The sequence below is a fragment of the Eulemur rufifrons genome, chromosome 8 (assembly GCF_041146395.1).
Source record: "Eulemur rufifrons isolate Redbay chromosome 8, OSU_ERuf_1, whole genome shotgun sequence".
Taxonomy (NCBI): Eukaryota; Metazoa; Chordata; class Mammalia; order Primates; family Lemuridae; genus Eulemur; species Eulemur rufifrons.
The window spans coordinates 108,696,137-108,710,171 of record NC_090990.1 but is presented as its reverse complement, the minus strand read 5'-3'; the positions used below and the strand labels follow the sequence as shown (position 1 = coordinate 108,710,171).

At 33.6% G+C, this 14,035-nt stretch overlaps 1 protein-coding gene across 2 annotated transcripts in view; it reads left to right on the top strand.

Annotated features, from left to right (window-relative positions):
* MAN1A2 (mannosidase alpha class 1A member 2) overlaps nt 1-14,035 on the top strand; it is a 171,864-nt gene that overhangs the window by 39,611 nt on the left and 118,218 nt on the right. For both annotated transcript variants that reach the window (XM_069480793.1, XM_069480792.1), the window contains exons 3-4: nt 534-630; nt 10,877-10,995. In XM_069480793.1, the coding sequence (XP_069336894.1) occupies nt 534-630; nt 10,877-10,995 (216 nt within the window). The remainder of the gene's footprint in view (nt 1-533; nt 631-10,876; nt 10,996-14,035) is intronic.

The following is a 14,035-nucleotide window of genomic DNA, read 5'->3' as shown; positions in this document are numbered from 1 at the left end:
GTAGTCATGTCCTTTCTGAATGGGGGTATTACTAGGACTGCTTTTGTGCTACAACGGCAGAATTAAAGTTTGCTGATCTCTGGTCTAAGGGTATGGCCAGGCTGAGTTAATTGGTGGTAGAAGCATGGCTCTTTGACTGACAACTCTGTGGTAATCACAGTGAGGTAAAGGGAGCTGTTCCCCAAGTGACTGACAGGGAAGAATACCAAACAGACATCTTCCTCCCCAAGAAAAAGAACTTGTCTTTTACACCCATTTTTTTTTTTCCATTGTTTTTTTCCATTGAAACAAAGCATGTTTCCTGAAAGTTTCCATTGCTTTGTGAATGTTGCAGTATGAGGCATTAGGTTGAGATTAAACATCATTATGTGTGTTTTCACACTGATACAAATGTTAATTGATTAATAATACTAATGAAAGAGGTCAAGGAGCATGGGTAAGGATATAGTAATAAAACCAAAAATTACATGAAATATAAAAATAACAGTTTGTGAATAATTTAAATTGATGGATTATACTTTTTCTCTCCTCAGATGATGAAACATGCCTGGGATAATTATAGGACATATGGGTGGGGACATAATGAACTCAGACCTATTGCAAGGAAAGGACACTCCACTAACATATTTGGTAAGTTTACTTGTCTAATTACTATTTCTGCCTCCATCTTTTAAAACAAGATCTAGCTTTTTAAAGTAATTTCTAAAATCTGAGTATTTCTGTGGAACTATAATTTGAAGAAATGTGTATGTTTTTTGCAAGTTTCAGTCAAGATTTAGGTCTAGTTGCTTTGGAATACACAGATTTGGTAAATTTTGTTTACATATGGATGCTTTAGTCATTTATCTGAGCATTTTGAAGTTTTTTCCTACATTTTTTTCTTTAATGTCAGGAAATGTAGGTACCTATTTGTAATTTTTTCTTCAGCACATTACCAATTCTGATACATTGTAGAGAAAGAGGGGAAGGATAGGAAATTCCAGTAGTGCTGTGTACATTAAAAAAAGAAAAAGTAGCATGCCCATGGTGATTTTGTTGGCAAATTGAGCGGGTTATGTTGTACATTCACAGTCCTTACGGAAAACTAAACAATGTGTGCGAATGGAAGTTTGGGGAAGAGCTGTGTTCATCTTGAATTTTTTCCTTCTGCCTCTTTTGAATTTAGTCCACTTGTTAAAATTCCTAGTTTAACTGACTCGAGGAGTAAGTTAACTAATTTAACTAACGACTTTTACTAAACCCAAAGATAAGTCTTGAGAATTGTCTAGCTACTCTTTGTAGTCTTCCCTTCTTTCCCTCGTTTTAAATGCTTCTTGATTTGATGGTTCTCTTTTAAGTAAAAATAGGTAAAGGCAAGAAAATTTTAATGGGGCACAAGATACATACAACTATGTTATATGTAACACAATTTTATTACTTAAAGTGCACCATCACAGTGATAAAATTAGCAGCGATTGTCTTTGTGACACTGTAGAAGAACTTTTCTAATGCTCTGGGTTTCCCTTATAATTCGTTGTTGCTTATTTTCTGTCAAAAGATAAAAATGTCTTACAAATAATTTCTCCTGGGTTTGAGAGATGTGGTAGGGGAGTACAGGGAAACAAATTTCCTTTAGATAATCAATGACTACCAGACATCTCTTAATAAGACATTTAATTTATCAGCTGTCACACGATGACATAAAGCATGTTTCCTGAAAGTTTCCATTGCTTTGTGAATGTTGCAGTATGAGGCATTAGTGCACTAAGACATTATATTTAATAATTAAAATTAGATCCTCTCTTCAAGTAATTATCCCTTTATATTAAACTCAATGATAAACTGTGAGCCCTTTTAAAGCATCCCAGTATAAATATGTATTAAAAATAAGAACTGGATATTAATTTTTTACTTGTTTCAAACCATATTTCTCAGAACATAACGTGTTAACATTTATCAAATAGATGTTGGTCCTGATACTGCTTTAGTAAACTTTAAAGAGAGAAACAATTCAGTTTCATCACATGAGAAACATTTATTGTGAGAAGAAAGTTATGGTGAAGTGATAGAAAGAGCAAAACTTCAAGGTGCAGAATTTTCAGGGGTCAAAATTAGGTGCGTATATTTTTATTGAATTTTTTGAGTGGTAACAGTTTTTTTTTTCTAGTCAAGTGAGCTAAGTAGGAATAGATCCTTTATTCTATTACTGTGTTTTGTCTTATGCTTGTAGATAGTTTATTAAAGGATGAATTTTTAAAGTTTAAGATTTTTGTTTTCTACTTACTGTGTTTCTTCTGTGCATCTCATATTCTTCCTAGGGAGTATAATTTGAAATTTTTTTTGAAACTCTGCTTATCTTTTTTTAAAATAGAAAAAGTCAAAGAGAAGGGTAATAGTTCTCAGTGTCTTAACATCCCAAATTCAGGATGCCTTTACAAAATTAGAATCTTAGAGGGAACTTTAAATGCTCAACCTCTCTGTTACTGTAGGGGTTACAGGTGGGTACCTTTATTCACAAAATTCTAGATTATCAGGAAAACATTAACTTAAAACTTTTTCCTTTTTTCTTAGCCTTGATTATTAAACAGTTGTTTTATTTGGTAACTGAAATCAGTGCTCTTCTGACTTCTAGTTAGTCCTTGGCATCAGAGGACTCTTTATGTTCAGATAACAGAAAATCCATTGCAAAATGTCTTAGACTAAAAAGGAAGTTTCATCAGTTCAGTGAAGTCCTGGTGTAGATCTGATTGTAGCTGATCTTTTTTTCTTTGTCTCTTTCCTCTGTTTTCCTCTGTGTTGATAGCTGTCAAGCTATCTTCTTAGCAGGATGGCTGCAGCAGTTTGAAGCTTCTTATTTTCATACTACTACATCTGTAAAAAAGAGAACACTGTCGAGACGAGAGCACTTGGGCTTTTTAGAAATATCATTGAAAGGCTCATTGTTTCTTGTCTCTGATTGGTTTTGTGCCCATGGTTGAACCAAATGCTATACCTGGAAGGATGGAATATGTTCATTTGGTTTTGCCTGGTTAGGGTCTGCCCCTGAAGCTCGTGAGTGGGAAGAGGGAAATGATACTGGACATGAGTTAAGCACTGATGTTATTAATTCTAACATGATTAATAGAATGAATTCTTTTTATTTAGATATTCTAGAGAATTGAAAGAGTTTTGTTGGGGATAGGTCTTTTGGCATTTAAAAGAAATTATTTTGATTTGGCAAAGAGTATTCTTTGACTTTGCAATGCGTTTTGAAGGGTGCTTTTTATTTTCCACGTGTGTATATGGGTGGATGTTTTTGTGTGTGTATATGTGTATGTATGTAAATAAATTCTTTTTGTTATTTCCAACTTAACTGTGATTTAATTTTCTAATATTTTGTTGATGATTTTTGCTTTCATATTTTGAAGGATATTGTTCTGTCCTTTTCTTTTACTATCTTTGCCTTGTTTTGGTATGAGGGTAATGCTGGTTGCGTAAAATGAATTGGGAAGTGTTCTCTGCTCTTTGTTTTTCTGGAAGAGATTGTGTAGGACAAGTTTATTTTTTCCTTAAATATTTGGTATATTTCACTGGTGAAACCATCCGCATGGAAATTTTTTTTTCCTTGAAGGTTTTTAAGTTACAAATTCCGTCTTTCTAATAGTAAGGACCATTCAGTTTATTTGTTTCATCTTGGGTGAGTTTTGATAGTTTGTGGTTTTTGTGGAATTGGTCTATTTCATCTAAGTTATTGATTTTATATGGGCAGAGTTGTTTGGAGAATTGCCTTGTCATTTGGATGTCTATGGTAGCTGTATAAATAATCCCCTTTCATTCCTAATATTATTATTTTATATTTTCTCTCTATTTCTTTGTCTAATCCTACTAGACATTTATTAATTTTATTGATCTTTGCACAGATGCAGCTTTTAGTTTCAAAGATCTTTTTAATATTTTATGTTTTTATTTCTTTGATTTCTGCTCCTTATTATTTTCTTCCTTTTGCATGATTTGGGTTGGTTTTGCTCTTTTCTAGTTTTGTGAAATAGAAACCTGGATTATTGATTTTTTTCTAATATATATATTTAGTACAATAAATTTCCTGCTAAGTGCTGCTTTAGTTGTATCCCAGAGATTTTGATATGTTTTAATTTTCATTCAATTCAGTATGTTTAAAAATTTCCCTTGAGTAAGTTGTTTAATTTTTGAGTGTTTAGAGATTTGTTTTTACCCTACTGTTACTGATTTCTAGTTTTAATTTCATTATTATCAGAGAATGTACTTCATATGATTTCAGTTCTTTTACATTGTTTTAGGTTTGCTTTATGACCCCGTATATGGTCTGTCTTGGTCAATTTTCCACTTGTTCTTGGAAAGAATGTATATATGTGTATTCTGCTGTCATTGTGTAGAATGTTCTATTGATGTCAGTTAGATCTCATTGGTTAATAGGATTGTTCAGACTTTGTCTGTCCTAATTGGTTGTCTGTTTAGTTCTGTCAGTTACTGAGAGAGGGCTGTTGAAATCCCAGCTCTCATTTTGGATTTGTCTCCTACTTTTTTTAGTTCAGTCAGCTTTTGCTCCATGTATTTTGAGGTACTCTTGTTAGGTGTTTACACATTTAGGATTGTTATATGTGTTCTTGGTAGCATCACTAAAGTCCTAATACCAAAACCAAGAAAACTTATTACAAGAAAAGAAAACTATAGACCAATAGACATAAAACAGACTTGAAAATATTTGATCAAATCATAGTAAATCTAATTCAGCAACATAGACATAAAAATATTTAATCAAATCTTAGTAAATCTCATTCCGTAATATAGTTGTCCATTGGTATCCATGGGAGTTGATTTCAGGAACCCTGAGAATACCACAATCTGCATATGCTCAAGTTCCTTATACAAAATGGCATAATACTTGCATATAACTTAAGCATTTCCTCCCATACACTTTTCCTCAACTTTAGATTACTTACAATACCTAATACCATGTAAGTGCTATGTAAAGAGTTGTTATACTGTATTTTTAAATTTGTGTTATTTTAAATTCTTGTATTGTTATTTTTTAATTTTTTCCCCAAATATTTTTGATCTATGGTTTGAATCTGTGGATATAGAACCTGCGGAGATGGCATTTCTCTCCATTTATTTACGTCCTCTTAAGTTTATCTTGATAATGACGTAAAAAGTTTTCAGTGTATAGGTTTTGCACATATTTTGTCAAGTTCATCCACATATAGTTCATATTTTTTGATGCTATTACAAATTACATTTAAAAAATCATATTTATAATTTTATTGCTAATATATAGAAATATAGTTGATTTTGGATAATGAATTTGTATCCTGTGACCTTACTAAATTTGTTTATTCATTCTAGTACTTTTTTTGTTTCTTTGGCAGAATCTTTAGAATTCTGTTCATGGACAATCATATATTTAAAAAAGTAAAGACAGTTTTACTTCGTCATTTCTAATCTTTATTCTTTTTTTCTTGCCTTAGTGAACTGGCTAGGACCTCCAGTACACTATATATAGAAGGGAGAGAGCAAACATCCTTGCCTAGTTTGAAAACTTAGGGAAAAGCATCTGTCTTTCAATATTAAGTATGTGGGTTTTTTTAAAAAAAAGTTTTGTTTGTTTTGTGATGGTATTTTGAAATTCTCTTTATCAAGCAAAAAAATTTCCTTTCTAGTGTACTGAGGGTTTTTATCACAGATGGATGTTGAATGTTGTTAAATGGTTTTTCTGCATCTACTTAGATGATCATATGAATTTTCTATTATTCTCTTAATACCGTGAATTACATTAACCAGTTTCCAAATGTTAAGCCAACCATGCATCCCTCTTTTTATATAGTCTGCCCTATGCATCTGCAGGTTCTGCATCCGTGGAGTCAAGAGAATTTCAAAACAACAGAGATAAACATAATTTTTAAATATTTTAAGTTATTATTCTAAATAATTATAAAACAACAGAGTTAAAGAGAATTCTAGTCTCTATAAATAAAATTTTATTGGAACACAGTTACAGCTATTTGTTTATGTATTATCTATGGTTTCTTTCATGCTACAACAACATAGTTCAGTAGTTGTGATGAGAGACCGTATGGCCTGCAAAGCCTAAAATATTTACTATCTGGCCCTTTACCAAAAAAGTTTGCCAACCCTGATTTATTTATTTATTTATTTATTTGAGACAGGGTCTAGCTCTGTCACCCAGGCTGAAGTGCAGTGGTGTGATCATAGCTCACTGCAGCCTGAAACTCCTGGCCTCAAGGGATTCCCCCACCTCAGCCTCCTGAGAAGTTGAGACTATGGGCATGCCCCACTATGCCCAGCTAATTTTTTTCTTATTTTTTATAGTGATAGGGTCTTACTATGTTGCCCAGGCTGATCTTGAACTCTGGCCCCAAGCAATCCTCCCACCTTGGCCTCCTAAAGCACTGGAATTACAGGTGTGAGCCACTGTACCAGGCCACAAAATAATTTTTAAAAAAGAACAAAGTTGAAGGATTTTGATTTTAAGATTTACTGTAAAGCTACAGTTGAGGACAGTATGGTTTCAGCATAAGAATAAATGTAGAGATCAGTGGAAAAGAATAGAAATAGAACTACACATACATGGTTAATTGATTTCAACAAAGGTGCTGAGGTAATTTAATGAGTAAAAGGATAGTCTTTCCAACAAACGGTGCTGGATCTACTGGATATTTGTATGGAAAAGTAATGAACTTTGACTTTTCCTTCAACATTGTATACAAAAATTAACTTGAAATTGATCACAGATCTAAATAAACATAAAAGCTAAAAATATGAAACTTCTAGTAGAAAATCTTTGAGAAAATCTTTGTGATCTTGAGGTAAACAAGGATTTTTTTTTAATACAAAAGGTGTCACGTATAAAAGAAAAAAAATCGATAAATTGAACTTAATGAAAATTAAAAATTTCTGCTTTCCAAAAGACACCAAGAAAATGAAAAGGCAAGCCATAGACTTGGAGAAAAATGTTTACAAATGCATGCATAAGGATATTTCCAGAATATATAAAGAATTCCCCACTAAAAAAGGCATAGAAGTAGCTAGTGAGCACATTAGTAATCAGGGAAAGTGAAATTCAAACCACAATGCAGTATCTCTACACAGCCATTAAAATGACTAAAATTTGGAAGACCAACGATACCAAATATTGACAAGGATGGTACAACAACTGTATCTCTCAAATATTGTTATTGGGTGTATAAAATGACACACTCTGGAAAGCAGTTTTTCAGTTTTTTATAAAGTTAAACATAAACTTACTGTACAGCCTAGTGATTCCACTCCTAAATATTTCTGTGATGTTCACAAATGAGATCAGATGTCATTGTATGTTTCTTGGTATGTTAGGTTTTTTCATCAATGGTGTAAAGAATTTATAAATTGAATTTTAAGCTTTTTTCTATGTTCTGTAAAAGTTTATATAGGAGTTATTTTTAAACTTAAAGTAGAATTCATTCTATGAAATTTTCAGAGTATGATACTTTTATGGTGGCCAGCACTTTGAAAACTTCTCAATTTTCCTGTTTCTTGGTCTGTTCGCTTAGATTTTCTCTTTCTTCTTTTATAAGTCAAAATAATACATATTTTATAAGAAAGATCAATTCCACTTATTTTTAAATATATTGTGAAAATATGCATGAAATAGACTTTTTATAAATTTCTCTGTATTGCATTTTTGTTACTTATTTTGTGTTTTTGTATTCTCTTGTCTGCTTTTAAAAAATTAGGTTAGTGATAGATTCATTATATATTTCTTTTCATAGAACCATCTCTTGAATTTATTTTGATGATTTTCTTCATTTCTAATTCATTAGTGTCTGCATTTAGCTTTTCTAATTCTTGCATTTTAGTGCTCAAGCTTATTCTTTTTCTTCATAGAATGTTGAATTCATTGTTAAATTGTTCTAGTTAAATAGTATGAATATTTTAAGTTATTACTTTTTTTCTGAGAACTGCTTTAGTTGATTTCCATGTTCTCATGCTAATTTTTTATTTAATATTTTATATATTCTGCAATGTCATGTCTTGCTACGTCTTTGACGCCAGGGTAGTATTAGGCCTTTTCATTTTTTCCAGTCAAAATCTTGAGTTGCCTAAGTAAACAATCATAGTGATAGCCAGTAATTTCAATTTTGCTCTTCTCTTCCTTGAGCATTTTAGCTCATGGCATCTTGTGGAACTAGCCAGGGCTGGTACAGAATAGGTGGGTCAGGTCTTTTTCCATCCCAGAGTAGTGAGTCAATACTTTGGAGGAATATGCACTTATAGGACTAAATAAATAACTAGATAACAGAGGAGAATAAGTACCTACAAAAATTAAAACAAGAACAAAAACAATATTCTCAAGGATTTAAAGTAAGTTTGATAAATGTTTTGGATGAAATAGTAAAATTAAAAAAGATGCATATTGAAGCAATTATTCAGAGATTGGGGTATATGGGTGATTAAATGAATTGATAAAGTTTTTATCTTAATAAAAAGCTAAGGAATGGCCAGCCGTGGTGGCTCACGCCTGTAATCCTAGCACTCTGAGAGGCCGAGGCGGGAGGATTGCTTTAGCTCAGGAGTTTGAGACCAGCCTGAGCAAGAGCGAGACACTGTCTCTACTAAAAAAAAAATAGAAAGAAATTATCTGGCCAACTAAAAATATCTATAGAAAAAATTAGCCCAGCATGGTGGCGCATACTTGTAGTCCCAGCTACTCAGGAGGCTGAGGCAGGAGGATCACTTGAGCCCGGGAGTTTGAGGTTGCTGTGAGCTAGGCTGATGCCACGGCACTCTAGCTCGGGCAACAGAGTGAGACTCTGTCTGAAAAAAAAAAAAAAAAAAAAAAAAAAGCCTAAGGAACAAGAAAAGTATGTAATAACCCAGAACTAACATCCTAAATAGAATCAACATGAAGGGAAGTAATTAGAGAGAAGAACAAGGACTTTATCAAAGTGTGTTGGAGTACTTGTTAGTGGGAAGATACACATATTGATAAGTTGAAGAAATTATTAGGACCACATGAACAAGAGAATGGCATGTAAGTTAAGGATAGCCATCATATGAACAAATTTTTATAGCTTTAAACCACCAGAAGAAATTTTTACCCAGCAAAACGAGGATGGAAGAAGAAAGAATAGTAGGTGGGAAATGTGAACTAAGTGATGTTGAATGCTGGCTCCTAAAACGCACCCAAAAACCCTGCTGGTAAGAGAGCTGTTAATGCTTACCATTGTAAGGAGATCACTACTTCACCAGAGCTGTAGTATAGCCTTTCAAAGGGGGAAGGAGAAAGTTGAGATGTTTATTGAGATTTTAAATCTGGTTTAAGATGAATCTTTCAATGGGGTACAGATCAAGGTTGTGATTGGGTAAAGATCATGATATAATATTAATAGTTTAGAATTGATTGGTAAGGGGAAGATTTTGGCAAGGAGTTCAGAGTCTTGAGGTGTTAAACCATCACTTGATATTTTCTGTTGAAGATTTGATAGGTCTTTCAGGAAGTTCCTGGAATGAACAATAAAATATTTTTGCAACTTTTATCTTTCTGGGCAAGTCTCTTGAAACAGTAAACTCATGTTGTTGAAGAAAATGTTGCAGTAAAGCCATGTTAATGTAAGCAGTAGGCTGTGTGGATGATTTCCATTCTCAGAGGACAGAAATAATAATTGCATGTGTGGGGTTGGGGAGAACCCATCTGCTGTTATTTATTCTTTTACTAAACTACTAGATTTGTTTTGCTGCTATTTTTTTTTTTTTTTTTTTTTTTTGAGACAGAGTCTTGCTCTGTTGCCCAGGCTAGAGTGCCGTGGCATCAGCCTAGCTCACAGCAACCTCAAACTCCTGGGTTCAAGCAATCCTTCTGCCTCAGCCTCCCGAGTAGCTGGGACTACAGGCATGTGCCACCATGCCCGGCTAATTTTTTTCTATATATATTTTAAGCTGTCCAGATCATTTCTTTCTATTTTTAGTAGAGACAGGGTCTTGCTCTTGCTCAGGCTGGTCTCAAACTCCTGACCTCGAGCGATCCACCCGCCTCGGCCTCCCAGAGTGCTAGGATTACAGGTGTGAGCCACCGCGCCCGGCCCTATGTTTTGCTGCTACTTTATTTAGGATTTTTGCAGTTATATTCATTAGTAAGATTGGCCAGTTTTCTTGTCTTGTGTTTTCATTATTTAGTTTTAGTATCAGGCTGGCTTTGAATTAATCCCTCCTTCCCTCCCTCCCTCCCTCCCTCCCTCCCTCCCTCCCTCTCTCCTTGGAACATTTAAGATCAGGATTATCTCTTTCTTGAAGGTAGGCACATCTTATTTTGTTTTTCCTCTACTTACATTTTGTTTTATGATTTTCTTTTTTAGTATGATCTACCTGCTTTTTGATTGTTATAGATTACCAAGTTTCTGTTCTACTCTGTTTGTATGTTTATTACTGTATATTTATTATTTTTAAATATATTTGTTATACATTTATTATTTTTAAATGTTTTTTGTCCTTTTTATGAACTTAGATCAGAAGAGCATGGTTGTCTTATGCTTTAGTTTGTCATCTTGAACAACCCTCCTCTTTCCTTGGATTAATCCTCTCTCTTTTTATTTTTTCTATCTCAGTTAAGTAGGTAGATATTTCATTTTCTGACTAGGCAGAAAGTTAAGGAGAATTATTCTTTCAGTTTTCCTTTATCTTCCTATTAGGTATCAATGTGCCATCTTTAGTAAAATATATTAAACTCTATATATTACCTATTCTAGTGGAAAAATGAGCAATGTTGGGTATTCTTTTTGGTCTTTATATTCTTACTTTAGTTTACTTTTATATATGCAAAAATTAAAATAGATCTTATGTGAAGGAGATCTCTTTAATGACAGTTTTTTTTTCTTCTCAAATATAGGAAGTTCACAAATGGGTGCTACCATAGTAGATGCTTTGGATACCCTTTATATCATGGGACTTCATGCTGAATTTCTGGATGGGCAAAGATGGATTGAAGACAACCTTGATTTCAGTGTGGTGAGTATATGATTGATAATTAATCTCTTAGATTGACTATGAAAAGATACAGTGCATAACTACTATTTTCTGAAAGTTTGTGCCCTCCCCAAATTCATATGTTGAAACCTAATCATTAATGGATGGTATTAGAAGGTGGGGCCCTAGGAGGTAATTATTTCATGAGGATGGAACACTTAAGACTGGAATTAGTGTCCTTATAAAATATGCCCCAGAAAGCTGCCTGGCTCCTGCCATCATATGCGGACACAGTGAGAAGGCGTCATCTGTGAATGAGAAAGTGGGCCCTCACCAGATACTGAATCTGCTAGTGCCTTTATCTTGAACTTTCCAACCTCTTGAACTGTGATCTGTTGTTTATAAGCTTCCCAGTTTATGGTATTTTGTTATAGCAGCTTGAATGGCCCAAGGTACTAACCATAGTAGTTTTGAGCATTTTACTAGCAGTTTAAAGAAATCCTAAGTCCTCTTTCTTCTTTTGAGATTATCAATTGTTATTTAATTTTTGCATAAAATATACACCCTTTCTCACCATCTTCCTTTTACTTATCATTTGAGGTAATGTATTAAATGTGGTAAGGCAATAGTTAGGGGGGCAGAAAGCAATGAATTAGAAGAATCAGGAAACCATAACTACTTTATAAATAAGTGCTTTTTTAAAAAAAAAGATTTAATGATTTGGTACAAATCATTAAATTTAGTGAACCTTCTTCATTAGGCCTATGCCCATCCTTCCAGCACTTTTGCATAATTGTTAAGAGGTACTGCTTAGGTTTGAAGCCCAGCACAGCTGCATTCTAGCTGTGTGATTTGGGAAAGTTCCTTGTTCTTTCTGAACTTGTCATAGAATTGCTATCCCATTGTAATATTGTAATATAATTATTTGAGATAATCTGGTACATATCAAGTGCTTAGTAAATGGTAGCAATTATTTTCGTTATTTTCATTGTTACTAGTCTTCACCCAAAAGATGTGTGGACTGTTTTGTTATATTCATTATCACCTTTCATGATCTTTGTTTTTGCTATTCCTTTTGGCTGTAGTATCTTTCGCTCCTTCTCTATGTGCTTTTCTCTCTGGCAAACTCTTCATTATTTAAATTATGATTTAAATCCATAATTATTCCTTCTCTGATGCTTTCCTTGGTACTAAGTAGACAAAAACTGTTTCCTTTATATCACTCTAGCATTTTGGACTTAGAACAATTTTTATCATTAGTTAAGTTTAGCTTTGGCTGTGAGTGGCAGAAAACCTAATGTAAAATAGCTTCAACAAAATAGATGTTTATTTCTCTTTCATGCAAATCAAGTGCAGAGATAAGCAGTTCAGGGCTAGTTTGGGTAGCTCCTTGATCAGCAAGGACCTAAGGTCCTTTTTCTTGCTTGTTGTTCTGTCAGCTTCAGTGTCTATCTTTGACCTCTGTGGTACAAGATAGTTCCTCAAGATCCAAGCATCCTGTCTATCTTCCATTTGACAGAAAGGAGGAAGAGACAGAAGAAAGATATGTGACTGTTTTTTAAGAACACTTCTCAGGAGTTGGTCACCCCATCTTTGCTTGTAGACTTTACTAATATGGCCCTACCTAACTGTAAAGGAAAGCTGAGAAATGTCTCTTTTTTTGTAGTTATGTAGCCCTTATAGATTGTGCTTTTTGTATCTTATTTAAGAAATTCCTACTCTTAGGTCATGAAGATGTATTCTTATATTTTATTCTAAACGTTTTAAAGTTTTGCTTTTGCATTTACTTTTTAACCCATATGGAATTGATTTTTGTATGTAGGGTAAAATAGGAAATTATCAATTGATCCTAGCACTATTTATTTCCCTGCTATTTTTACATGCCACATGAGTCATATGTTAGTCATATTAATTATTCTTTTCCATTGGCCTTTTTCTTTATCCCTATATCAATACCAAACTGTCTTAAGTACCATATTTTTATAAGAAGCTTGATATCTGTATCTGAATCTTGATATCTGATCCTGTTATGTGAGGAAATTATCATAATTCTCAGCCCTTTGCTCTTTTGAGTTCTGAAAAACCGTGTTGAAATTGTGATCAGGATTGCCTTTAATTTACAGATTAATTTGGAAGTATTAGCATCTGTGCAATCTCAAATACTCCCATTCATTAACATAGCAGCTTTATTATGGCTAATAATTCACTTGTAGATCATTGTATCAGTTAGAGCTCACTAAGGAACCATAACTATGCCACTTATTTTAACTAGAAGATTTGATGTTTAGAATTGTTAACCAAGTAATAAGGAACCAAAAAGACAGAGAGCATTGTGGTATCACCAGAGGTAGTAACTAATAATATAAGAAACAGGAAACAGCTACCACTCATGGGGCTGTGAGAACAATGGGAAGTGATTAGGATCATTAAAATTTAGTAGCTTGGGCTCTGTAGAACTAGTACTCAGTGCTGCTCAGGTGTTGCTGGTACCTTAGGAGCTTTAGAAGGGCTGCCTCAGAGCTAGAATTCAGACCTCTGAGCAGAGGGCACCTACTTTTTAATATTTCTAAGGGACACAGTGAGGCTGGTTTGGAGATTGTGTGTGTGTGACAGGGGATCTATATCCCAGAAACAGGTACCACTGCCAGGGTGAAGAATCCTAGCTGGTGTGACACTATCAGACACTAGAATTAATCAGGAAGAAATAAGTCATTTCTTCCTCCAGTATTGCATTGTCTTTTTAGAACCTCCTATTGGTAGGGCCTAAAAGGGAGCCAGCTCGTAAATGAAATATATTTGTAGAATTCCAACTCTGGTATACCAAAGTAGAATATAGAAGAATGGATTTGAACCTGAGGGAAATAGTTTAATAATCAGCACAGCCATTTTTCATCCCTTTACTTTCAACCTTTCTGTGTCATTATGTTTTAGCTGTGTATTTTGCATATTGAAAATTGTGTATTTGAACTTTGTTTTTTGTACCCAGTCTTAAAGTCTTTTTATTTTAACTGTTAAGTTTAAAATATTAACATTTGCTGTGATAACATATATTTGGAATTAGGTCTTCTTTCTTTGTTTTGTT